General features: G+C 40.0%; 4 protein-coding genes, 1 long non-coding RNA gene and 2 other non-coding genes across 9 annotated transcripts in view; 4 read left to right on the top strand and 3 right to left on the bottom strand.

The window, feature by feature from the left end:
- LOC107269724 (ATP-binding cassette sub-family A member 5) overlaps positions 1-6190 on the bottom strand; it is a 15851-nt gene extending 9661 nt beyond the window's left edge. Inside the window, exons 1-3 of the mRNA XM_025087067.1 lie at positions 4160-6190; positions 2793-2912; positions 679-852 (exon numbers count right to left, since the gene is read on the bottom strand). Coding sequence (XP_024942835.1) covers positions 679-852; positions 2793-2885 — 267 coding nt within the window. The 5' untranslated portion in view covers positions 2886-2912; positions 4160-6190. The remainder of the gene's footprint in view (positions 1-678; positions 853-2792; positions 2913-4159) is intronic.
- On the top strand, positions 910-2783 carry LOC107269729 (tubulin polyglutamylase complex subunit 2). 2 transcript variants are annotated; one of them, XM_025087069.1, is made up of 3 exons: positions 910-1366; positions 1433-1721; positions 1811-1959. In XM_025087069.1, exons 1-3 carry the CDS (start codon positions 1123-1125, stop codon positions 1827-1829), a joined length of 552 nt encoding a protein of 183 aa, XP_024942837.1. In that variant the 5' UTR covers positions 910-1122; the 3' UTR covers positions 1830-1959. The 2 variants fall into 2 exon arrangements, with proteins under 2 accessions (XP_024942837.1, XP_015599394.1); XM_015743908.2 differs by having other exon boundaries at positions 911-1366; positions 1433-2783.
- A 4592-nt stretch (positions 6191-10782) lies between the features above and the next one.
- On the top strand, positions 10783-11710 carry LOC112494639. The gene is made up of 3 exons (XR_003060273.1): positions 10783-10984; positions 11044-11140; positions 11228-11710. It is a non-coding gene; the product is annotated as an uncharacterized LOC112494639 (long non-coding RNA).
- Positions 11659-11755, top strand: Trnay-gua. Its single transcript has 2 exons — positions 11659-11695; positions 11720-11755. It is a non-coding gene; the product is annotated as a tRNA-Tyr (tRNA).
- Positions 11756-13261: 1506 nt separating this feature from the next.
- Positions 13262-13334, bottom strand: Trnar-ucg. Its single transcript has one exon. It is a non-coding gene; the product is annotated as a tRNA-Arg (tRNA).
- A 1014-nt stretch (positions 13335-14348) lies between these two features.
- On the top strand, positions 14349-16015 carry LOC107269727 (ubiquitin fusion degradation protein 1 homolog). The gene is made up of 5 exons (XM_015743906.2): positions 14349-14659; positions 14775-14889; positions 14982-15136; positions 15200-15748; positions 15815-16015. Exons 1-5 carry the CDS (start codon positions 14657-14659, stop codon positions 15881-15883), a joined length of 891 nt encoding a protein of 296 aa, XP_015599392.1. The 5' UTR covers positions 14349-14656; the 3' UTR covers positions 15884-16015.
- Positions 16016-16159: 144 nt separating this feature from the next.
- On the bottom strand, positions 16160-24055 carry LOC107269728 (carboxy-terminal domain RNA polymerase II polypeptide A small phosphatase 1). Of its 2 annotated transcripts, XM_025087068.1 has the most exons (5): positions 22984-24055; positions 22232-22662; positions 21961-22146; positions 21655-21771; positions 16160-21348 (listed from the first exon to the last, which is right to left on the bottom strand). In XM_025087068.1, exons 1-5 carry the CDS (start codon positions 23057-23059, stop codon positions 21157-21159), a joined length of 1002 nt encoding a protein of 333 aa, XP_024942836.1. In that variant the 5' UTR covers positions 23060-24055; the 3' UTR covers positions 16160-21156. The 2 variants fall into 2 exon arrangements, with proteins under 2 accessions (XP_024942836.1, XP_015599393.1); XM_015743907.2 differs by lacking the exon at positions 21655-21771 and having other exon boundaries at positions 22984-24053.
- Between the last annotated feature and the right edge of the window lie 388 nt (positions 24056-24443).

Below are 24443 nucleotides of genomic sequence, written 5' to 3'. Positions count from 1 at the left end.
TCTGATACGTTCTCGGTTCGTCGCTCTCTGTCTCTCGCACTATTTGCCGGACTCTTACTCCGACCCTCTCTACCTCAAACCTAGCAGCCTGAGCGGCCGTGCATTTCCGTAACCGTTCGCTCCCGTTCGTGCATCCAGTTGCGTTTGCTGATTTTACGCGACCCCAAAGATCAGCACCTACGGTTGCGTTTCTCGATTTTACGCGTCCCCAAAATCGACAGGATCCGTTAAGCTATCGCCTCGTCCGATAGGTTCCGTCAGAGCTCTCGTTCTTGGTGGAGTTGGGCCTGTTCCACCCCAACTCCCAGTTCATACCGGCTCGTCAGTTCCCGGTGAAAAAAGAATTGGCTGGCGCCCGCCTGGCTTGCGAATGCACGAACGACGGGTGAACGGCCGAAGGTAACGTAGGTTGGTTCTTGAAGATAGTTCGTTCTCGTATGTTTTGCTATCGGTGTCGGGTCAAGGAAAAGAATTACGTTACAATACATACATATATATAAAGGCTTCTTATAACCTGGATGTGGGCTAAGATCTGATTTAAATGGATGCATTCCCTGTCAGCGACGCTACGAGCGTCGTTGAGCGTCGTGAATACCCTGACCGTCGTTTAATTATTTTTCTTTGATAAAATTTCGTCAACCTTGTGGAACAAGTGAGATCTATTTAAATGACACTTACCTGGGTTTCCGTATAGTTGGGTACCACTGCTATTGTTATATTCTTGGAGCTGTTAAACAACTTAAAGATGTCACTATCTTGTCGTTGGGTTGTCATCGCTGGGTAGTTTGGATTTGGAATGAGGATTTTCACCACGATCAAAATTCCAAGTGTGTATAGGGGTAGGAAGATTTCCTGTAACGAGAGATAGTTGACCTAGGTGAGTTCAGGTTTCGTGATATCGATTTGCGTTTATTTTAGTATACCCTGTAGAGTAGGGGTATTCAGCGCTGTTGCCATGGTGATAAACAAAAGCTGCTTTAGATAATTTCAGTAGTAGCTTTTCGGCTGTGCTTGTGAACGTGTCGCTTACGTTTCACTTAGGAATATTTATTTGCTAACCAAATAGTTTCATATATTACTTAATTTCTTTGAATATCGGCGCCGTAAATTTCTGGTGGAAAAATGTCCTTCTTTGTGGATATTGTCACGGAGGATTCCTTTTATGAAAATCTTACTCTAGGTGTCGTAAAGATCCTGGAGAACAGTCCCTGCGTGAAAAGCGTTCAAATTGAAAAGAGAAGTGCTTGCGACAGGAATGCTTTGTCTACTTGGGAGCAAAGACACTGCTGTGTACTTCCGGATGATATGAGAAATTTTTATTCGTCCATAGACGGCTTCTTGTTAACTTGGTCTCTCGAGATATCGGGTAGGTAAAAAATGTCGAGATTTCTTTAATTCACGAGTTTCAACGCTTTTATGTCTTCCGAATAAGGTGAAGAATTCCCAGTAGGAAGACTGGAAATTGGCACGCTCAGCGAACTCAAGAGATTCGTGGGTAGCAAAGAGCAACAAGCAGACGCCGAAGCAAAGATTCAAGAGAATCCACAGATTCCATCGCTGAGCCCTCGTTGCAAGTTATTTGAAGTTGGTCAATGCGCCGGAAGTAAAGTATTTCTGTCCTACATCCGACCGGATCTGGAACCTGGTGTATGGCTGTACCAGGAAGATACGAATACCTGGTACCACTTGGCCGATAGCTTTACTAAATATTTCAGAATGATGTTGGTACATCTTGGTCTCCCTTTGTGGCAATACTGTGCCGCCGGTCTTGATTTGCCAACTTGGATCGAACAGATTTACTTTCTGGTAGGACCACACCTATTGCCTAATAGTATGGAGACGACGAAGATGATCTCCACGAATCTCCGGAACGATGGGCTGGCTAATAGCATCGATCCAGCCATTTTCAAGGGCAGAGAGAGCAAGCAGCGTAACGTCCGCAAGAAATAAAACTGGCCGTGTTCAGTAAAGCCGGAAGTTAAATTTTACTGTTGAATTTAGGCTTTAATCCTATTCCGGTTTCCGCTTTTCCACACCATTCTTCAGAAGTGTCATCCCTTGGCCTAATTGGCACAGCACACGCAGGAAAAACACCCTGATAAATTGGCAGTACTGCTTCCCACTTGGCAAGTCCAGCCTGATTCTTCGAGTCACCGAGTCTCCAAGCTAGTCCTTGTTTTTCTGTTCATTAGACAAAAATCTATAATCGATTCTGTTCTCATTTTTATTTGACTTACCATCAATCATTTCATTGACAATCGGAAATTGCAGCAATGCTGTACAGACTCCTTTCAATTATATGCAAAAGCTAATATTTATAAACCAAGATAGAAGCAATAAAACTAGTAGAGTGTATTCGGTGGGTTATCGATTACCGGGAGTGAAGAGCACTCTGAACAGCTTCTTGTCTTTCAAAAAAGGGGAATATGGAAAGTTTTAGTAGATCCCTAAAATGAAGAGAGTTTCAGTACTATCTTCATAAGACTGACAGAGAAGAAGGAAACGAAATGGCAGCGAAATCTAATAAGTGGAAGTAAACTATATCCTCCAGGGTCCACTTTCCTTTTTCTGTCTAGGCTTGGTTCTGTGTTTCATCGTTAAGTCATCGATCGACACATATATTCCACCTCTATGTGACATAAAAATAGAATTAAGTACGCTCGTTAGTCCGTTGTGTTCTTCACATTCCCGAAAGACCTCAGGGTAATATCGATCGAATGTCAAACGTCAATGTATGAATGAACGAATTTGATAAATTTGAATGAAAAGGGTGAATTAAAAAATGTACGTACCGCAATAGTCTTCCGTTTTTCTCGTTTCTTCAGCAGAAGATTCCTACCGAGCATAGCCCTCAATTGGGACAGGTAAACCCCACAGGTACCCATCCTGAAGTTCTGCTTAGCCTTCACTTTCTGAAAAGACAAAAACCTATCTGAAAATTATGGAAAATATTCATATCCGCTTATGGGTTTTAATAAATAAGAATCCCTACTGCACATGTATTCTGAAATAGTAAATTACAATGAATAACTGGATTTCAGGTGTAGGGTGACCCACCTCTCTTTAGGATAAATCTTAATAGGAATTCTAATTACGTTCTCAATTGAAATATGTTAAAAGAAATTAGAGATGCAATGGAACTTAGAAAAATTTCTCCCACGTAAAGCTATTTTATACAAAAGTTCAAATGCGAAATTTAATGGAAAAAAAATATCCACCAGTAGAATTTCCATAGTGAATCTTATCGTAAATTAGAATCAACAATTCAATAGTAATACTTAAACCAAATTTTATTATGCTGTACAAATAACCAACTCACTCCACTGAACAGCAGTACTACGACTTGCGAGATTATGGAATCGAGTAACCTGATTGATCTGTATTAATTTCTAGACCGCCAAAAGCCTTTATGGAATGGTTTACTAGACTTTGGTTACCTATTCAAATAAACTATATATGACTTAAATAAATCAAAAATTGGAAAAACTGGAAAAAAAAAACACGACGATTCAAAGATTAACTAAAGTTGTAACGATCGAGGTAACAAAATCGTGTTCTCCTGTAACGCGAAAGAGAACTAAAACCAGAAATGTGTTCAGTCTCTCCCAAGTCTTGGATTGCACTAGGTACTAGCGCAATGCGCAATTCTCACGAGTCTTCGCGGTAAAGATTATTTCTTTGACACAAATAAAATTTACAATTTTCTTTAACATTAGAAAAAAATCATAATCGTCCCACCTTTCCTTGTCATTTCTACCGTTGCACAATTATTAAAAAAAAAATCAAGCTACATCGATCCATCGAGAAGTCCAAACCAAAGAATTTTACCAAACGCGTTTCTATGCAAACGAACCTAATGTTGAGAAAGATATTTCAATGATTGGAAAGCTAAGGCTGGGTTGCCTGGTACAAAATGACTTGAAACTAATCGATAACGCGCCATTTACTACGGGCGAACATTTGTCGCTCTAAAGAGTATAATAGCAGGGAAAGAGGGAATGTCAAGGCCTGACTCTATGGATATCAAGCAGTTCATATAATAAATGTAACGTAACTAGTCTTAAGTGTTGATTACGTTAGTCGGTAAGTATATAGAGGAGGCTTATGTAGATGCGGATGCTGCCGTGTAGTATATAGGTAGCATGTAAAGAAAACTTACTCCTCGGTTAGGCTTTGAGTACGAAGTGGTGCGAAGCGCCTCTAATTAGCGGTGGCCTCTCGCTGTGGATACTAATTAATCATAACTCACTTAAATACATCACATCACATGTAATGTTACCAACGACACTGCAACGAATGCACTTTGAACGTTTATGTCCCTTGTTGCGTTTGGCCGTCATCATTGGCTATCTTCACTTACCACTGCTGTACTTGCTATTTAAAATACAATCCGAAAGGAGTGTCCTGAGTGAAAAATTTAACGATTGCCGAAATTGTACGCGAGCGTAACGGTTTGCTGTAATTTTATTTGCTGCTGGCAAACACGTGACATACGGTATTGGATCAGATGGTGCGTTTAATTACTTAAGAGAATGAGATAGAAGAGCAGATAAAGCTTGATATACCTAAATTCATTTGTAGTGAGTATTTTCTCTGGTTTCTAGGCAGGTACACGATCCTTCTGTTTTTTCTTTTTTCAATTACGCAGAACGCCAAGGGAACTAATGGTACTTGGTGGTGGACAAAGAGCGTCGAACTGGACGCTTGGCGTCGCCTTCTACATGTCTATAATTAATCCTCGAAAGGACACGTCTACTCTGTAATCACTTAGCGAATAAAAAATAAATTGCAAGGGTTTCATAAGAGGCAAGTAGACGCCGTTCTACGTGAGCGGGAATAAGACCGAAGAACCCTTAGCCTTGTCATCCCCTTTGTTTTTCTTTTTGCGAGTACGAAGAGTCACGAAGGAAACTTCCTGTCGAATGAATCAGGCCGTACAAGGTAACTGCTTAATTCTCCGGCACGAATTTATCTTTCGATCGATCCCGTCTATCATACTTCACCCCTATTTTCACCCTCTGTCATTTTCTTCACTCACTGTCCTTACAGTGGGGAGCGTGATACCTAATGTCAAGCACTCTCGAGCAGCGTGACACTTCGTATGTCGCGTAAAATTGAACACCATGACCAACCGTACAATAAATTTAAGGGTTAATTATTTTAGGGTAAATTTCGAAAATCCAACTTCCCGAAAATAAACGTTGGGTTTTCGACTGTATGCCCGGTGAGGTGGCCAGGGGTGCTCCGGTCGAGGAGTAGGCCTGTTGGCAATGCTGTGCCGCGAGTATCGACCGAAGGGTGCCAGACCCCTTCCACTCCCCGTCTCACTCTTCGCCTCGCCGTTCTACCTCCTGGCTGCCAAACTTTTGTCCAGCTCAGCAAGTCTCTTTCCCATTTGCCATAACGTACAACCAGTGTCGTCAGTTCTTTGTGTTCCACGTGCTTTGCGATTCCTCCGCTAGCGAATCGCGGCCATACTTTATCGTATTCATCATCCTCTTATCGATATACCGGATAAGTAAGAGATCTGAGAATTTATTTTATTTTATTAAAATTATTAATTTTACTATCATCATAGGGAGTCCTCTTCGATGATTGTATATATAAAACTATTCGAGCTACTACTATAAATAGCTTCCCGCAGCTACCGCGCGATTTTCAAGGCTTTATTTGATATTGCGAAATCAATGATCCCCTTCGAATGATGTTTAAGGGAAACCGGTATTAAGCGCCTGGCTAAACTGGGATACGCCGGTTTGTCAGATTTCGGTGCGTTTTGATTGATTCCTAGTCTGCAGGGCAGAAGTTGCTTATGGAGATTCGAAGCTTTAGTCCACGCCCGTCGGTATCCACATAGCTTTCAACCCCTTCCCTAGACGCCACACTGTCTGCTAAAACTGGGCCTCTACCGAGAGCTGCCATTACTACTGGCGGACTACCCCTGCCAATACTGCCAAAGGATATAACTAATCCAGGAATCTCTGGCTGACCTTCGCAGGATTGAACCATCCCCTGACACATTTTTCATTCAACCCTTATTCATTCGTCTTCACTTTTTCACTTACGTAACAGTTGAAACACCAGAGTTGGAACGTACCGAGAGTATTTAAGGGACGATGCGCAGAAAGTAATATGAATACATGAACATTACGAGTATACACATACGGAAGTAATTTCCTGTCCGTAGCCACTGGGAATACAAATTTTTGCTTTGTTACTAAAAAAAAAAAGAATGTCAAAATAAAGATCCGCTCGCTCGAGGCAAACTAAAATGACAGATAGCGCTGCAGTTCATAGGGGTGAGAGTATATTTATTACGGGACATAAAAATCCGTCAGTACTTTTTAATCGAATTCAGGTTATAGTCCTTATAATTTATTACAGCAATCGATTCTCGAGTAGACACGTCCTTTCAAGATTCTTGGTGATGTCAAGAATTAGCTGTATACACAGTACATTGATACAATATAAAAAAGTATGATCACCGAATATATTCACTTACGGTGAATGGACACAGGAAATTAAAAAAAATCAGAGCATAAAATCGATCTGGCTACACGTAGAAATACCTTTGGACAAAGCAGAGCGAAGTAGCACGTGAAATAACGTAAAGTAAGATTAAATTTCCAATCCCAACCGGTGAAAACTGTTTAAAGATAAGAACTTCCGGTCACCACCGTCGACCAGCGACGTCTTGTACGATGCAACGAGCACTGATCAGGACCCTGTCCCTTTTCGAAATTATTTTTAGTTCCTAAGCTCTTCTTTCATATTTTCTATCTACTTCCTAGCATTTCATTTGGTTCTAGTCCATCCGACAATTTTATCGCTGGGTCTGGCTTTAAAATCGATCTGACCGGCGGCCACGGTTGCGGAGTCGCTCGAAGGCTACTAGTTCTTTTCCCGTATTTGAAAATCGATCCTCAACGGCGCACACGAGGAATACGCAAATGTCAATGGTATGGTTCGCGTTTCACGATTTAAATTACGTCCTTGAAGAAAACCGACATTACGGTTAGGTTACGGAATTGTGGCTGGTTCCCGCGACGTGGAAGAATTAATATACGAGACGGCAGGACGCCGGCGTACAACGACGTCAGAAGTTCCCGATTATTCTCGCGTTCCGTATACGTCGACCAGCGACGCCAGACTGCAAGCTTGACGAGGGCGTCTTTTCTGATGCGTCTGCGTCACGAGGCCGACAACGCTATGGAAGCGCGGGGCCATCGGCGCACGATGCTTTCTATACATAGATTATGTCACCGTGCTTCTAGCCATTTCTTAGGAAACCTATATACGTACAATTTTCCTCCCTTGAAAAAACATTTTCTCGAAAATGAGATAAGGCAGATGATTTTTTCATTACCGCCATTTTTGACATTCCCACTACAAATCGTAATTTCAGGTACAAGACTTTTTTTTCTCATTATCGACACGGCTCCTTGCACGGGTTAATATTGGAAAATGATTACACGAGAAAATTGTTGGCACAGGAAAATTAATAATACACCAGCTTATAGTAGTTTTATTTATATATGGAATGTCGATGGTATTTTTGCATGGGGTATCCAAAGTTAGTAACAGCTTTCGAAATAGAAAATGCATCAACCCGTTTGTTATCGGGATGTAATAGTAACGAGGATAGTATAGCTATTTCATGATAAGAAACATTTCCTGGTTGTATACATATATACGGATAACAGGGTCCTGTAGGACGAAGATAAGACTATAGGTTAACGTTACGTTATGTCAAACTTATCGTTAACCTATAGTCTTATCTTCATATTCCGTTTACGAATATTATGCCCGGTGACCCTTTAGTAATAAGATTTAACTGTTTCATATTAGTTTTGAGTGACGATCGAAAAAATCCATGACTTCCTACTTAGCTGAAACTCTAATAGCGAAGAAATTGCTAATCGTCCGTTTTCACCGAAATCCTGAGACCTTCTCTATGCATTGGCAAATTTTCTAAACCGTGGCGTCCTGCCAAGAGACATGAATTCTCTTCCTAAGTTGACTTACTTGTCTGAATCTGGTATATATAATCCAATATCGGGTATCTCTGAATAAAGTTTCAATATTGTTAGACGTCTGTCTGCCATGAAAATTTGTATCGATATATATGCATATACGATGTGTGTATATATAATATGTATACACACATCGTGGTGGGCTTGTGTGTGCACATATATATTTTTAATTATATATAGTAATATGGGACATGTAGGAGAATGAGTATCACGTGTCGTATGCATATGCTAGTGCATCCCGACTTGCATAATGTCACGGTGCGGTGAACTCAAGTAATAGAACTGACAGTGGGATTCAAATTACAATAAGACTAATGAATACTGTGCGCAATATCCTGCCAATCAGTAAGTTTCTTCTGGGAAGTATTAACGGTAATATTAAAATAACTGATATATTGTCTTTTCTTGATTAGATAGTATATGTCGATAGGTTACGCTGATTTGGTTATACTTGACAAGAATTCGTTTCGGTGATTAAGCGCAACAGATTATTTTTTAAAAATTAATGTAATTAATGAAATTTGCAGAATCAACTCTTGAGGCGGTTTTCACGGTGTCTCAATATTATTCGTACCTTCGAGAATTTTTTTTTGATTTTTTTTTTAATGGGAATAGAACGGACCATGTCACAGCAGGGAAGAGTTGAATTTGTATTAGTTGACAAATTTTGTTCACTGATATGACTGCTTAACCGGTAAAACAGATTATGCTATCTTTACTCTTCTGATTATGTTAAATCGCGGAGCAAACCTTTCTTGGGAAAGAAAAATAGTAAACTGACTTGCGGATACGTAAGCGGTTATGAGTTTCGTAGCTTCTCGGGTTTGCTACTCTGGTATACAGCCAAATTAATTTTCTATTTGCGGATTGCATACTGTGCATACGCCCGAAGTATGTGACACGAAGTATAATACGTTCTTGTAGAACGAAGTGGGACGTGTTAAATGGCAGTTTTCATGCATAAAAATGATTCGTGAAATCGCGTTGTCGAGTGGATGAACGAAATCCATGAAATTCATGAAGCACGCGTTACGTAACTACGAAAAGAGATAAAATGTGGATATTAGTAAACTGGGACTAGCATAACCGTAAAAGAGAGGTTGTAAACCGAAATAAGATTTGCGGAGTAAAAATATCATCTGGAAATTATGTTTAGTTTGGACCGCAGAATTTCCCAGTACTGTGAACACGTTACGACTACGTACAGGCTGATTTTAGAATTGTTTTTCTTCGTACTCTCGAGGAATCAGTCTCTGAATAGGGGAGTTTATTTATGAGCCAACAAATCCTGGCGAGTCCAAATACTTATATTATAGGTAATATTTGCCAATTATTTTTGGCACACGCGTACACGTAAAAAATGATACTAGACAGGGGATGAAAAAAAAAATAAAATACAAAGACCCGAAAATAAACGTCAGACATCCAATTATGCAGGAACGGTTGAATTCTCCCGAGATGCCTCGTGTTTTCTCGGAAGCCAGAGATTGATGAGCATCATTAATTCGTATTTGTGGCGAAGTGAAATTTTGTTTTGAAGTAAGCAAGTCAAAATCAATTGTGTTCGGTTGTCTACGAAAATCAAAGGAAGATGAATATCAAACACGTGTATTTCAGTAAGGGAACTGAAAATGACCCCGCTTTAATGTCATCGCCATGACAACTCAAGTGAAAAGGGGGAAGGCATATCCCTAAAAGTGAAAGAGTAGCTTCATCGTGGCTTCTCTTTTTCATTGGCAAAGACGAATGACTACGTGTCCTGTTCCGTGGATATTTCATCGGCTCGTCTTGTGCCGTTTCTGCAAAATTCATCCCTAAAGCACGCAAGGGTGACACGTGTATACACAGAGTGTATACTGTGAAAAATGACGAAGGCTTTCAGCCTATCGTATTAATTTCAGTGTGAGGTCGAATATTGTAATGCGTTGTAGAAGGTGTGTGAAAAAGAGAGGAAACGAAAAAAATATAACATAGAGATAAAAATAAAGGGTGAAAAAAAAAAACTAAAAAAAGAGAGCGCTCTGTCTTGACGTAATATGTATTATTAAAGAGGGTCAAGTTCCTGAATTTTACACAGTCATTATGTGGCGATCACCCGTTACAGATCTACCCTTCTCACGCATGGCGATAGATGAGCGACCGAAGTAGCAGAAAGTAAGAGAGAAATTGTTAAACGTTTTCTAGAAGCAATCAAGCACGAAACATTTGTTCTGATACATTATAAGCCGTGAAAACAGAAAAAGCCACCTTGTCAGCTTGAAAAGTTACTATCGCTATTACTTATCCTACGTATATCCTCTTAGCAGGTAATGGATTGGTTTGCGAGAATAGAGCAGATATCACGCAAGATCAAAACGAAAATTTTCATTCGCCTTCAGGGTGTGTTCGCTGATTTGCTTCGGTGAGATCGAAGTTCGTTCAAGGTCTGAAGGGAAGAAGCGAAGGTCGTGAATAAGGGAGAGAAAGAGAAAGGGAGTCAGCCTAATTTCCCAGTAGTCCTGGGCGTTGTTCCGATAGAATTTACGCGAGTCACCGGTAAAAAGAGAAGGATGATACATAACCTTTGGGTCATGATAATGTCAGGAGACGTGACGTCACGCGCTTTATCAAATGCCAAGCCCCGCGTGTAGTCTCAGGGTTTCTTGTATATACTCGGCTGGTATATGTATAGGTTATGTTTGTTAAACATCTAATAGGATACAATTTACTTTTTAGAGATACGGCAATCCCGTTGTCTAAGAGACAGCTTCCCTTCATGCAGCTGGTTGGTTGATGCTGGTTATTAGCTGTGGGCGTATTGGATCCTGTATTGCTGCTTTTGTTGGTTGTAGGTAAAGCGCTTGTAATGGAAGCTTTATTGACATGGCTGCTCGTCGAAAGTTATGCTTCATTGTGTCTCTTGTTTATGGACGCCCACTGAAGCCACTGATAGTTAAAATGAATTAGTTCAGGTTGTTACGACGGTGCAGAGTCGGGGAATCCTCGGTCTCAGATCCGTTCATTATTTTAGATCCAAGTACGCTTTGCTGGAAGATCTGTGGATGAAGATTCCTCTGTGTATTTTAATCTTAACGTATCGAACTTGAATTGGGTGCGAGGACGTGCAGGTAGTCTTTACAAAAATTTATTTTTTATTATGTTCTTATTATTCATTGAGCTTCTTTCTTTTTGCTTGGTTTGATATTATTTTGCAGGTACTGTACAACAAGGGGAACGATGCGATGGGGTGAAATTTCCAGGTATGATGGGGTGGCTGATGACTGCGGCTCTCTCCCATAACCGCAGGAAATGTCCTAACCTGGCATTCTATTTCGCAGAGGTTCTCAGCGCATATGTGTAGTTTAAACGAATTTATGGATTAGTATAATATTAGCATATAGATATATACTGGTAATTCCTTTTAATCCAATATCTTAACTATGTCATATCGTTTGACAGTGTGGATTCTTACTGGTGAACTTTATCAACTACTTTTGATACCACGGAAGTCTATTTCTCTTTGTATGGTTTCTTTAATTAGATAACCAGAGTATACACTGTGTAGGTACATTCTTTATATATAATGATCCTATATAAGCTTTTAGCAACGGTGGCTAATTGCAAGTAAGCAATCCTCTTCTCTCAGCCTTCGATAGCTCAGTTGGTAGAGCGGTGGACTGTAGTTGGTATTACTGAATGTGAAAGACATCCATAGGTCGCTGGTTCAAATCCGGCTCGAAGGATACTTTTTTTTTTTACATTTTTATTATCATATCAAAAATTATTATTTTTAATATATTTTATAGTCATCAGAATATCCGGTGTACATACAATGCGAATTGTATCTCTGTATAAAAGCCCTATGTATTATTAAAGTTTTCCTGGAACGTTGCAGAGTTCTCGTGGACATTTGCGTGCTATGGTTAAGAGTGACGGGTAGGTGAATAAATTCAACCCCATTGCGTGATAAATTATTTAACTAGTAGGGAGACCCTGATAATCGGTAGGGGTTGAAATCGTAGACCATTACCGGTAAATTACAAGAGGGCATGTCACGCGTGCACGAACACAAGGGAATACACGCACCTGACAGTATTTGAAGGTTATAGATGGACGGATATAGTAGCTATGTAATATGATAATAGTGTTGTATACCTATACTGTTTTATATGGAGCTGGCGATACAGTTATCGAATTTCTTTTGTTTTTTCTTTATTTTAAGGAATTCGTATTCGGCCCGATACACTATTATGTCTGAATTCAATCCAGATTGTGTAAGCTACGGGTCCTTGAACATTATAGGAAAATATATGTTTTCACGTACGTACTCGTTTCTGTAGTATCCGTTGCTGGTACGTATGTATATATATGCGAAAATATCGGAACTGAAAAATGAAAATTGAACAAATAGTCACTTTGGATTGGTCGCTGAAAACTAGAGTATTCAAAATTCCTGGCATACTTATCGTTAGTCGTTGTATAGTACGATCGTGGTGCGTGCCAAACGTTAAGAAATTGGATTTGCTCCAACAACTACCGACTGGAGCCACTGTATAATCTGTATTCCTTGGGGATGGAGTATATCGTAAAATCTGTACAGATCCTCTGAGAATGAGGTATACTATTGAAAAACAAATAGTTTTTATAAAATCCCTTTGGAGTACAGTTGGGAATTTATTTTAAGTGGTTCAAGTGAGACTGAGAATTTCTCTTTGGCAACATTTAAAGGGCTGCTGACATTGAGCTCTCTGATGAAGAATCAATAAGTTCCTCTAGCTAGCTAAAGGAACGTATAGACGGTTCGCGCGAGGCCAAATATATAGACATTCGGTATCACGTATGTGTATGTGGGTCGTGTTTCACTAAAAAACAACATCAAACTCTTTTCTTTAATGCTTTCTCTCTTTCTCGTTTCTTCTTTCTTTTCCTGTTCGATAGAATAACGTATAGTCTCTAAGAGCGCTCGAACTTCCTGTTTGAATAATAATGGACGATATTCTTTAAGTGGAATACAGGGAAGATAATAAAATACTTCAAGGGGAACTAGAAGAGATATGTGTACATATTATAGTATGCATGTATGTTTTTGACAGAATATTTATTTTTTATCTTTTTATGTATACATGTATTAGCAATTTTATAATCTTTTAATTGTGCAGACCTATGTTTTTTGATTGAAGTTTGGTGTAGATTAGCTCTAGAATAATGGAGATAACCCAATGGATATGTGATAAAAAAATTTAGTCGTTCGACCGTGACAGGACTCGAACCTGCAATCTTCGGATCCGAAGTCCGACGCCTTATCCATTAGGCCACACGGTCAGTTGAAGATATTTTAGCCATACTGGTATTCGAACGATGTTAATAACGGGTAATATCGACCTTTATTAAATATGCTTTACACTTGTACGTTTAGCTAATAATTTATGGCTGATCTTTGGGAGAATGAGAAATAGAAATAATAAAGCAGACTGACAAAGGGTGAACTAAACATTGCCGGTAAGGATGATAACGTCATACTTTCCGTAGAAGGGTATGATACTGGAATTATCTGTTGAATGTACTTTCTTCGTGTCTCAAAAAGGTTGGGAATTTTGAAATATCATTCCTATTGTATCATATATTTTTTTAAACATTATTTTCGAAGTTATTGCTTGAAAGACTAGAAATTAATAACGGACAATAAATATAAATATGAAATTATTCCCGACAAAATGTGAAATATAAAACTGGTGCCATCTTTCGGGACATCGTGACATTTAAAAGCCATGTAGAATAGCCTGAATAGCCCAGCATCCCCAAAAACAAATGGCTCACGTGACTCAAAGACATTTGGAAATTAATTGATGGTGCTGTCGAAAACGAAATTCATGAAACCTCAATTTTGCAAGATTCATTATTATTCCACGTTCGCATATTAAGATACTTTAAAATTATTCTATTATTTTGTAAAAAGTCTTACCTTAAATGAGCTCTACTAGTGACATTTTCCATTTGCCTTTGGATAATAAAAAGATGTAGAATTGTTGATACGAAAGACGACGCGAGAATTTCACGGTGCACAGGATCAACAGGGATTGACAGAAAAAAGTTTATTTCCATAACTATGCGCTAGATGGCACCATTTTACATACTAATTTTATTATTTTCACACTATGATATTTAAATTAATATCTCGATGAATAAAACTAAATTGATCTGTCTATAATCGTTTCCAATTTCAATAACTGTCACCATATGTCTATCATTCATATATGATTTTAGAATTGCAATAATGTTAACCTACTCAAATAGCTTATATTAAAAAAAGATATTTTCTTTTGGAATAAGTGTTACGTGTTTTCTACTAATAATGTTGACTTATTTGACTGATCAAAACATACAAATTTACACTTGTTAAATCATATGCGTAATCTTCACTTTGATACTATGCCGACATTATCAGTGAATTAAATATTGGATCACAGCAGCATTGAGAACTAGGCGCATGTCTGAAGTTCAGGCCTTGTCACGAACAGGCAACCTAAGCGTCAAGATTGAATTTATACTCTGAGTTACTAGCGCCTTGACTTTCTACTATTTTAAGGTATTCAAAGATCCAGTAGGTTCCTTGACAAACGGACGAGAAGAATTAACAAGCAAAAATGGTGAGTCTATTAACAACATTTAAATCATAGGCCAAATAATTCTCTGTCTTGAGTAATCGACGATGTCTGACATCGTGAGGTTAGGTTAACAGAGGCAATGACTTTCCACTTTTAGTTTGGCTTTAACATGTTCCCGGAGATTCCGCGGCCCTTCAATACTCAGTACAAATGTTTTTCCGTATCTATGCTACCTGGCAACGAGAGACAAGACGTGGAACGCGGTGGAAAGAGTATGTCAACATATTGTATATTCTTACACTGTAGATTTAGACATGATTTTTCTTTTATCCCTAACTGTTCATTTATCTGTTTCTATTAACAGTTATAATGCCTCCGTCGGCTCTGGAGCAGCTTACAAGACTGAATATAGTATATCCAATGCTGTTCAAGTTGACAAATCGAAAAACAAACAGAATAACTCACTGTGGTGTCCTGGAATTTGTTGCTGATGAAGGAAGAGTTTACCTTCCATACTGGGTAGGTGAAATTTATGAAAATGTATTTCAAAAATAGAATAGCGTATTTTTAATATTCCTGTAGATGATGCACAATCTTTTGCTGGAGGAAGGTGAATTGTTGAACATTGAAAGTGCATCTCTGCCAGTTGCCACCTTCTCACGCTTCCAACCTCAATCAGAGGATTTTTTGGATATCACTAATCCTAAGGCTGTCTTAGAAAATGGTTTACGAAGTTTCGCCTGTCTTACCAGAGGAGACATTATAGCTATAAGGTACAATCAACGAATATACGAGATGTGCGTTCTCGAAACCAGACCAGGTCCAGCTGTTAGTATTATTGAATGCGATATGAACGTGGAGTTTGCACCTCCGGTCGGATATAAGGAGCCTGAAAGAGAATTTAAAAAGGAAGAGAATGTTGTGGATCCTGTGGATTTAATGCCTGCACCAGCTGGTTTTGTAGCCTTCAAAGGTCGGGGTAACAGATTAGACGGAAAGAAACGCAAGGATTCTGCACAATCGGAATCTTCATCCTCGAAACCCGTTTACGTGAGGGGTATACCTGATTACGATTACAAGATAGGGACATTGAAGTTCCTTAGAAATGTTAAACCAGTTAATAACAAAGAGGTATGGCTTTCTTTGCTTACAATACTTAAAAATGGACATGCAATTATTATTGAATTTCTCTTCCAGATCAAGGACCCTGACGAATTTAAAGCTTTTACCGGGGAAGGTTTTTCCCTCCGAAAATCAAGAAAGTGATATTTAAATATCGTGATATTCTATTGACTTTTCAATTACGGTTGTAACCAAATTTCATCCGTAATACCAACCTATTTATCACAATACTTGTATCTTGTTTTGTAATAAATCAAATCTTTTGTAAAAAAAAAACTACACTTTACTGTAGATTGAACAAGTATTTTTTTTTAAATAGCAGACAAATAATATTCTATAAATTTTTAAGATGCTACCACGGGAAAGGAACAAATGGTAATAGCGGTAAAGTGAAAATCCGTGCAAAAACTTCTCTACAACTTCAAGATTATCAAATATATATATATTTTTTTATTAAACACAGAATCACAGAGCAAACTGGACATATCGAAGGGATAGAGGTTTGGGTCGGGTGGGATCAGGAAACGTTACATTGTTTTTAAAAGGTGTCTCAAATTTCGAAACGAACCACGATAGTCATCGTACAAAATGGTCACCCCAATTTAATAGAGGCGACATACAAGTAGCCGTTTCTCCATGTAAAAGAAAAGAAAAAAACGGTACCAAAAGGTGGACGAGGCTTCGTAAATCGAGTCTCAGCGCGCAGGCGCATTGCATTTAGCGGAAAAGGATTATTAGTGGAAGTTTCATTGTTTTATTTACAAATCAAGGCATTATCGTTAATTATTCTCTATACGCATACGTGTGTGTCCAACACTCTAATTCCATTAAAAACTTCTTGTGACAAAATTTTTGTACAATATATAACTCTTTTCTCCTTGCTTCCTTCTTTTCATCTTTCTACTCATGCTCTCAGCAGACACATGCAATCACGCACGCATTGCACTATCATTCATTAATTCATTCATTCATCTATTCATCTCATTGATACGCTTCGACTGTCTCTCCTACATTCATTCTATTCACGAGTCCATTCCACGCGATTTCACGTTTTCCTACAATAGCATTACCGATATTTTTCTTCTCTTAGGAAAATGGCTGCATATATAAAAAGGTTTTATTTTCGACCTGCATTGCACCGCTGTTCAGCGAACGGCCATACCGCCTCGCTCGAGCTGTGATTCAAATAAAAATCATCGCGCCCAATAATAATTTGGCATGTCTCTCTTTCTCTTGACGAATCGACATAAAAAACAATAGCTTTTTGTACTTGCGAATAACTATTGCGCCTTATCACACCATCTGAACACGTAGCTACGCAGCAACGAGATGCGTTACGATTTTGAGCAAAGGCATCACGAGACTAGAATTCAGGACTCTACAGAATTATACTTGTACCCATGTTGTATCAAGATATATCTGCCAATTGTTAAATAAGAGTGTACCATAAGAGAACTGGATTACACCTCGTAATAAAAAATAAAAAAAAGGAACGTCTCAAATGCATCGAACTCTGTAGAGTCATGAAAGAGCCTCACTACGGAAGCACCATCAATTGCCTTGAACTCTTCGAGAAGATTGAAACTCGATTGTTCGTTTTCTCTCTCCGTCCCTCTCGTTTTCTTGCCAGCTTATTTATATTTAATATATTAAATGCGTGCACTCTCGCGAGTAGTTCCCAATCGGTAAGGGTCGTGATTAACAAGAGCGTCAGCGAGCATTTCAACGTCGAGCATAAATTGTAATTCGTTATTATTAACATATGAATATCGAACTTCAACGACCAACTAAGCAATCATTTAATGATTAAGAAAGCTATGGTCATATGCCTAATCGATTAGACTTAAATACCATGTATTGACGTCAGCAAATGCTCAGTGATGTCACGAGGATTACCCAAAGGGAGCATATCGTTACAATCACGCGAAAGTTATCAGCTACTTGACGTTTTCATAGAAAGCGACTGAAGAGACAGAGAGACGAGTACCTTCGTGGAAAACTCGATCAACGCCAGCGCGAGTTCTCCTATAAATCAAAACCAATAGGAGAAGCAGCCAATAGGCGTTGTCGCCGTTGGCGAAACTACGAAAAGCTGCGAGCGGGGAAAGTGGCCGTGTGCAACTTTCATCGTGTAATTTTAGAGACGATACACGAACCTCGTCGTCGTAGAGCGTTGGCCAATCGCATTTAGTCGCTGTAAAGTCGACAAAAATATCCGCGTCGATCGGGCCGGCCACAACGTCGCGACGCGGCGTAGCAGCATCATGAATTTTCCACGAGAGCAATGAAAGCTATAAGTACGGAGGATATCTTACAGGCGCGACAGATACATTGATTATTATTTTTTTTTCTTCTACCGCACGGTAGAAAAGTTTTATCGATACAAATATTCGTCCTTGTTTCTTTTCCTTCATATTTCACTCCCTATATTTCATCTTTTCCTTATGCTAAAGTACTGCTCTGATTCTTATGCGATATAACCACGCCGAACGTATGATGCAGTAATTCTCAGTCCAGTCCGTGTTTGAAAATGTAATATGGCGTACCGCTGCTCGCTCCTTCGTACAAGGTGTAAATGATTTTCACGAGGGAAGGAGAAGCGGGTCTGTTCGTACTCCCGAGTCGTGATTTGAATTCGAATTCGACGACGCGAGTTACGAATTCAGTCAGTGACGAGCGACAGTATAATGACTTCCTTGTATCGAGTTCATGCGGATTGCGTTAGGAAACGTAACTTTCCTTTGTTCGGATGAGTTTGCCAAAGCCTTAAATACCGTATACATTAGCGCAGAGACAGTCCTCGACAACGAACATACCGATAGAATGAGATTTGTTCGAAATCCAAATGTCTATCGTTCCACAGAGTTACGAGGTGAATCAAGGATACGGAGGAGATTCCTTTTTACATGTTCATAAAAGAGTATCCTCGTATTTACTTGATTAATTAAACTATCTAGATGTACGGTGTCACGAATGAATCCAGAGACCTCTGAGAATATTTCGCTCGCGTTTATCCTTGCCTGTCAATCAAATTCAAAAGTCTTATTCCCGACTGGCAGAAGTCGTGGCAACGATACGCTCTATCAGGGAGATGATAGTGTGTAATGAAATCTGGAAAAAGATGTGGGCTGAGAGAGGGAGGATAACGTAACGACTGAAAATCCGTAGCAAAATTTCCCATTACTAATGATCTTTGCTAAAGGTAATTGATAGTTTTTCATTGATTCATCATATATTACGTTTGGCAAGGAACTATTGGCAATGGGAAGGTTCTCCCACGGGAAATATACAAAAAAACAAATACGGAGGAAGGAGCGTGAGATTACGGCACGATACTCATATCGTAATTTGAAATTCGATAGCGTCATAGCGGCAAGATGCAGTAAAACCAGAGAACGGTGGTGTGGTATCAATATGTCAACGAAGGTCGTAGGTAAATAGATAGTAAATAGTAGTAATAATATAGTCGATCGCGACGATACAATATAATCTGTACACTGCATTATGCCTTGGATAATGGTCGCTAAAATAATAATTAGTCGTTAGTAAAAATATAAAGGTAAGTGTAATGCGTGTATCATTCGCCTAGCGGTTAAGGGACTACTTCTAAATAATTATAATTCATTAACGTTATTGTTATCGCTTTTTAATATTAGGACCTTAATATCCGTACGGTTGCCTGGAGGGAAAGAATGATATGCATTTGGCTCGGACTTTTGTGTATGCCGTGGTTTGAAATAAAAGACGTTGGTCCAATGACTTCACTTCTCATTTCTATCCCTACGTAGTACTGTCCTCTGTGTCCATGCGAATCTCGTTCGCGAGAAAGAATTTTCTTTTGGATATTTTTACAAAATTATGCAAACATTCTTAAAGCTCAAGACGAGACTTCCAAGTAATTAGGATAACATATACATAGATTCTTCGTTTGATCGTTTTTTTTTTCGAACATTGAGACTATCCTCGAAAAAAGTGACGTCGTACTTGTGAATGCCGCAAGTTCCGGATATCAACTATCTCGGTTTCCGGGGATGAGTAAAAGGGTCTATCCGGTAGGAAGACTCACTGCGGACGCCTGATGGTCGACTAATTATTTCGAAATCTCGTCTCAGTCCTTTTATTATTTCTCTGCTAAGTTTGGTTTTCGATTCCCTCGAGACCGGAAGTCTTGGCTACATTTTTCGCAGGCGAATTGGATATGTGGGTACGAAAGTTAAGCACTTTTTTGTCCTATGCCACGTCGTATTAAAAGTATACAATCGTTTTAGCAGGCTCTTAAAAAATGAAAAGCCCTGTAACGATAGAACCGTCGTACTTGAAACGGTGCGAGTTTTTTTTTCTTTGTAAATTATATTTCGTCGAAGTGTGACGTGCCGAGTCTAAAATAATTACACGTGGTCCCTGACAATGATAAAACATTAATTGAAAAACGAAGGAGCATAGCTCTGGTCTGATTATTAACTGGAATTGGAATTAGGGGGGCGGGGGGATATTTGTATTAAAATCAACAAGCATTCTAATGGGCGTCATTAAAATTTCAAGCGGCCGTTGAAGAATATTATCATGTTGAAGAAGAATAAAAGAACGAGTGAATTAAAAAAAAAAAGAGGCTAATCCTTTTTCTTTTTCTCTTGGCACCATCTGCACTGATAACGTTTCGGAGCGGGCAGTCTTTTCAATCGGAAATCAACAACAAGAACAAGCAATCCGATTATTGAATGATTCTCCGTAAATTTGTGAAAGCGCATCGCAATTCCAAATAAAAGAGTTCGCCGTTACGTATATAAATGACAGAGGTACTCCGCGTCAGCGTGCGAGAATATCGACACGTCGGAGGTATTAAATCCAATTCCACGATACTTTAGCATTCCTTGACATTACTTTACCGAGCATCGCCGCTTGTGCGGCTTCGTTGCTAGAAACGGGAAGCGTTGCGGCCTCAGAACGATGTAATCGGCTCGTCGTCGTACCGAATAGAATTCGTAATGGGCGCACACATCACCGAGTTCGACCGAATGTTTCCGAGTATACTTCTGGTCGATTCGTCGAGTCGCAGTTTCCCTTTCGCTTCGTTAAAGGATTACCTTGCGCTTTCTTGTTATATATATATTTTTTCATTGTAACTCTACCGTCTGGTACGTCACTCTGGTCGTCCGATGAGCAACGCCAGGCAATCCAAAAGAGGATGGGCCATCTGGACGTTACACGTTCAGTACGCAAACGAGACCAAGAGTATCTCTTTCCCTGATAATAAGCTTATCGGTACGTACTGGCCCGTGCAATTTGATACCTTAGCTGGGCATACCGGGCTGTCCGTAGCACAATAGGTGAGCGACGTAGAGGGCCCCGGCTAGGGCTCTTCTTAAGGTGCGTCGTGGGGTGACAGGACTGGCCGAAAGGCCAGAACTTCGGCGGGGCTAGGAAGCGCCGAGTGGTCCTGAACCAGGGCTCGGACTATTCTGTACCGTTGCAGGTACTTGATTGTAAGGATGATTGCTGTTACACAGGACCGTGTAAATGTTCTCCACGTTGCTCAGCTTCTCGAAAAATGGAATTAGATCGAGCAATTCCGAATCTGTCATATCATCGAACCACGAAGCCACGGGCACCTGGACAATGAAACAAATGCCTGCAAGATTAGGAATGTACTTCTTGTGGTAATTTATTGGTCCGATAAATATATATAAATATGATTGATATTTGTTGGTTTGCTGTAAACTAACTCTTGTGATATATTTATTTTGATTATCGTGCCAATTGCAACACCTTTTTTGTAACGATATCCTTTACGATTTATTAAAATGATGAATCTTATAATGGTTGCAGAAAGAGATGCATTGTTATATAATAAGCGTTTCGAGGTCAGCAAGTGAGAGGAGGAATTGGAGAGGATAATTTCGAAGGAAATTACTTACTTTGCCGATGTGTCCTTCCGGTAATGACATCGTATGACCATGACCATCATAATTATCATTACCACCGTCACCATTGGAATAAAGGCTCAGGATTGGAACTTTGGAGAAGGAAATCAGCTATATCAATGATACGGGAGATAACATGGAAAATTAAATATTTGCTCTTTGTATAGAGATTGTGACAAGTAATGGTAACGATACTTGGGTGAAGTTAGTATTGGGGCACAGGATGATATTGCTATTTTGCATAAAGCTGCAAACAAAAAGAAAAAAGGTTTAATAATGTTTAAGTGAGGTAAAACTTACCGCGTTATCGGGATGGAAAATATAGCTGGCAGGACTATTGTCCACTATGATAATTTGCTGTAAGTCCCGACCAAGCTTGTTCAAGTCTTTTACATAATTTCCTCTGTGAAAAACGCACGATTCTCTGAATAATCTTGCTCTGAACACACCCCACCTATCCAATAGATCTGCTACTGGATCTGCATACTGAAATTCAATAGACCCCATCACTCGTTGCTACTTAACTAACAATCAAAGTAAGAGTTGTATCAGGACTTTTAATGAATCCTACCTTCGCAAGGCTTGCAGTAAACAGTACGCATTCATAGAGTTCGCCCATTCTTTGTAGAAACTCGTCGACATAAGGCCTCTTTAAGACATACACCTGGTGAACCGTCCCATCAATCTCCACAGGGACAACAAAGTCCGCGTTATTGATTGGCTTGAATGAACTATGCACTAAAGTCTCGTCCAAATCAATCACCATGCATTTTTTATGCATATCTTGATGGCGAACTGGTGGTAGGAGGAATCGTGGTGAGCCAGTACCTGGTGGTGGTGAGCCTCGTCCATCGCCTTGAAGAGAACTGGCTTTGGAACTCTTTGAACTACCACCCCGTCCTCTACCAAGGCAACAGAGGAGGGAACGAAGGAGTCCTCTGCCTCGTGGCTTCTTCCCACCAGTGGGACTGTCAGCTTCTTCATTCTCCCTAGGTATCTGTGCTGTGTGATCGAATAAACCATTATTACCACCAGCCTACAAATCATCCCTTCGAACATACAAATAAATATAACATTAATACTATGAGCTATAAAATGTTGTAACAAACATATAACGAAATGCAAAACATAGTATAATAGTACAAACAATCTATTACAGAGCCATACACGAAACTTGGCAATATTAATAAGAACAAGGTGGAGCAACAAGAGAGAAGCTTTGCACTCCCGTAACAGGTGCAGATACCGTCCAGCATCTGGAAGAATTAGTAGGAGCTTCTAGCTCGGCATCAGGCATAATAATGCCACGAGCAACAGACTTACCTTTCCCTTTCCCGTTATTGAACTGGCCTAGCTCGTCATCCCGCGACACTTGGGTGATAATGGACGATGCGTCCATTTAAACATTTGTTGGGAATCTCTCGACCCCGATCGTGAATTTCGTGGATGCGCGGGGATCACTTGGGAGTCAGGACAAACAAGCGCGCGCGCACTAAACCGAGAATTGAGAACCGAAAGCGAGGGGGCGAGGAAAGAACGTATTACACTTGACGAAATAGGAGAGCGAGAGAGAGAGAGAGGGCAGAGATTGAGCTAGAGAAAGAGATACGGGGATAAACTACTCTCCCTATCTCTTGCAATCACGCTCAAGAGGACTCGCACTCTCTCTCCAGCTCTTGATCAGTTCTGGTTACACGCTCGCGCACACGAGCCCACTGTGAGAGTCCACGGAACTAGAGAAGCCTACGAGTTCCGCTCCAAAACCTAAAATGGCAGCGTAGTTGCGCTTCGCTCTCTCTTGGCACTACACAACAGACGAACGCACGTAGTGGCTCCTCGATATTCACAGAAACTCCCGGGCTGACGATACTCTTCCATGTACCTTTATTTTCAAGTCAATTCAACGCAGAGTTTAGAAAAGAAGCACAACAGAGATTTGAACTTTTCACAAAGAGATGCAGTCCTTTCTAAAGATAATTCGCGTACTGCAAAACAGTTCTTCCTGCACCTTGAACCACACCTATTATCACGCAGCCATTGTTTGGTAAACGGCGCCGATTTTTTGGTGCTACCGTCCCTCGTATACACTGTCGTGCTACTATTGTGTCACCAGTTTTAAGGATCGACGTCGATGGTAATGCGCAGACGTCTCTCCGGTTGCGCTTTTGAGAAAAAAAACTACGATCACGTTATATCCGCACAAAAACCTTCGCGGTTTTCTACGTCTGCCAGAGTCGTGTTGGCGTGCTAGCTCCCAGTTCAGGCTAAATGGTTAGTATATGTCGTATATGTGTATAAGGACGAATTTTTGAGGCGACTTCGGCGCCGTCATGCGGATCTTTTATGTGGTGCTGCTGCCGTCGTTATGATCCGACTCTGCCGATGGTGGGTGCAAACGATGTCCCAGTCACCAAAGATGAGTAGGGAGAGGCACAACGCCAAGGTTTCAGGCGACTCCACAATCATGCCGCTAAATCGTAGCGGAGAGTCTGGAAGTAGGATTTTGTGACCATCACCTCCGTTGATAATGCGAATCCCGTCGTAGTCGAGCTAAACGTGAACACAAACGCGTAGCTTGGCGGGCAGAGGCTCTCTGCTACTCATCGCTAATTCCCAAAGCAACCCTTAGAACGAGATCGGGAATTATAGAACAATAGAAAAAGCCTATTGTTGAAAGATTTTTAAAATATTTGCAGGAAAATGCGGTGCTGGAAGTAGGATTCTGTGATCATCGCCTCCGTCGACAATGCAAATCCCGTCGTAGTCGAGCTAAACGTGAACAC

Source organism: Cephus cinctus, unplaced genomic scaffold, assembly GCF_000341935.2.
Source record: "Cephus cinctus unplaced genomic scaffold, Ccin1 Ccin1_scaffold0689, whole genome shotgun sequence".
NCBI lineage: Eukaryota > Metazoa > Arthropoda > Insecta > Hymenoptera > Cephidae > Cephus > Cephus cinctus.
This window is presented reverse-complemented; position numbering and strand designations above follow the sequence as displayed.

Excerpts from the sequence above, each read along its gene's own strand:
- LOC107269729 (XM_015743908.2), top strand. The coding sequence starts at position 1,123 with ATGTCCTTCTTTGTGGATATTGTCACGGAGGATTCCTTTTATGAAAAT. Across the intron at positions 1,367-1,432 it reads TTGGTCTCTCGAGATATCGG|GTGAAGAATTCCCAGTAGGA; the intron begins GTAGGTAAAAAA and ends CTTCCGAATAAG.
- LOC107269727 (XM_015743906.2), top strand. Across the intron at positions 14,890-14,981 it reads CGTGGAACGCGGTGGAAAGA|TTATAATGCCTCCGTCGGCT; the intron begins GTATGTCAACAT and ends TTCTATTAACAG. Across the intron at positions 15,749-15,814 it reads AACCAGTTAATAACAAAGAG|ATCAAGGACCCTGACGAATT; the intron begins GTATGGCTTTCT and ends TTTCTCTTCCAG.
- LOC107269728 (XM_025087068.1), bottom strand. The coding sequence starts at position 23,059 with ATGGACGCATCGTCCATTATCACCCAAGTGTCGCGGGATGACGAGCTA. Across the intron at positions 22,663-22,983 it reads CAATAACGGGAAAGGGAAAG|CACAGATACCTAGGGAGAAT; the intron begins GTAAGTCTGTTG and ends TCGATCACACAG. Across the intron at positions 21,772-21,960 it reads TTTTCCATCCCGATAACGCG|CTGATTTCCTTCTCCAAAGT; the intron begins GTAAGTTTTACC and ends TCATTGATATAG.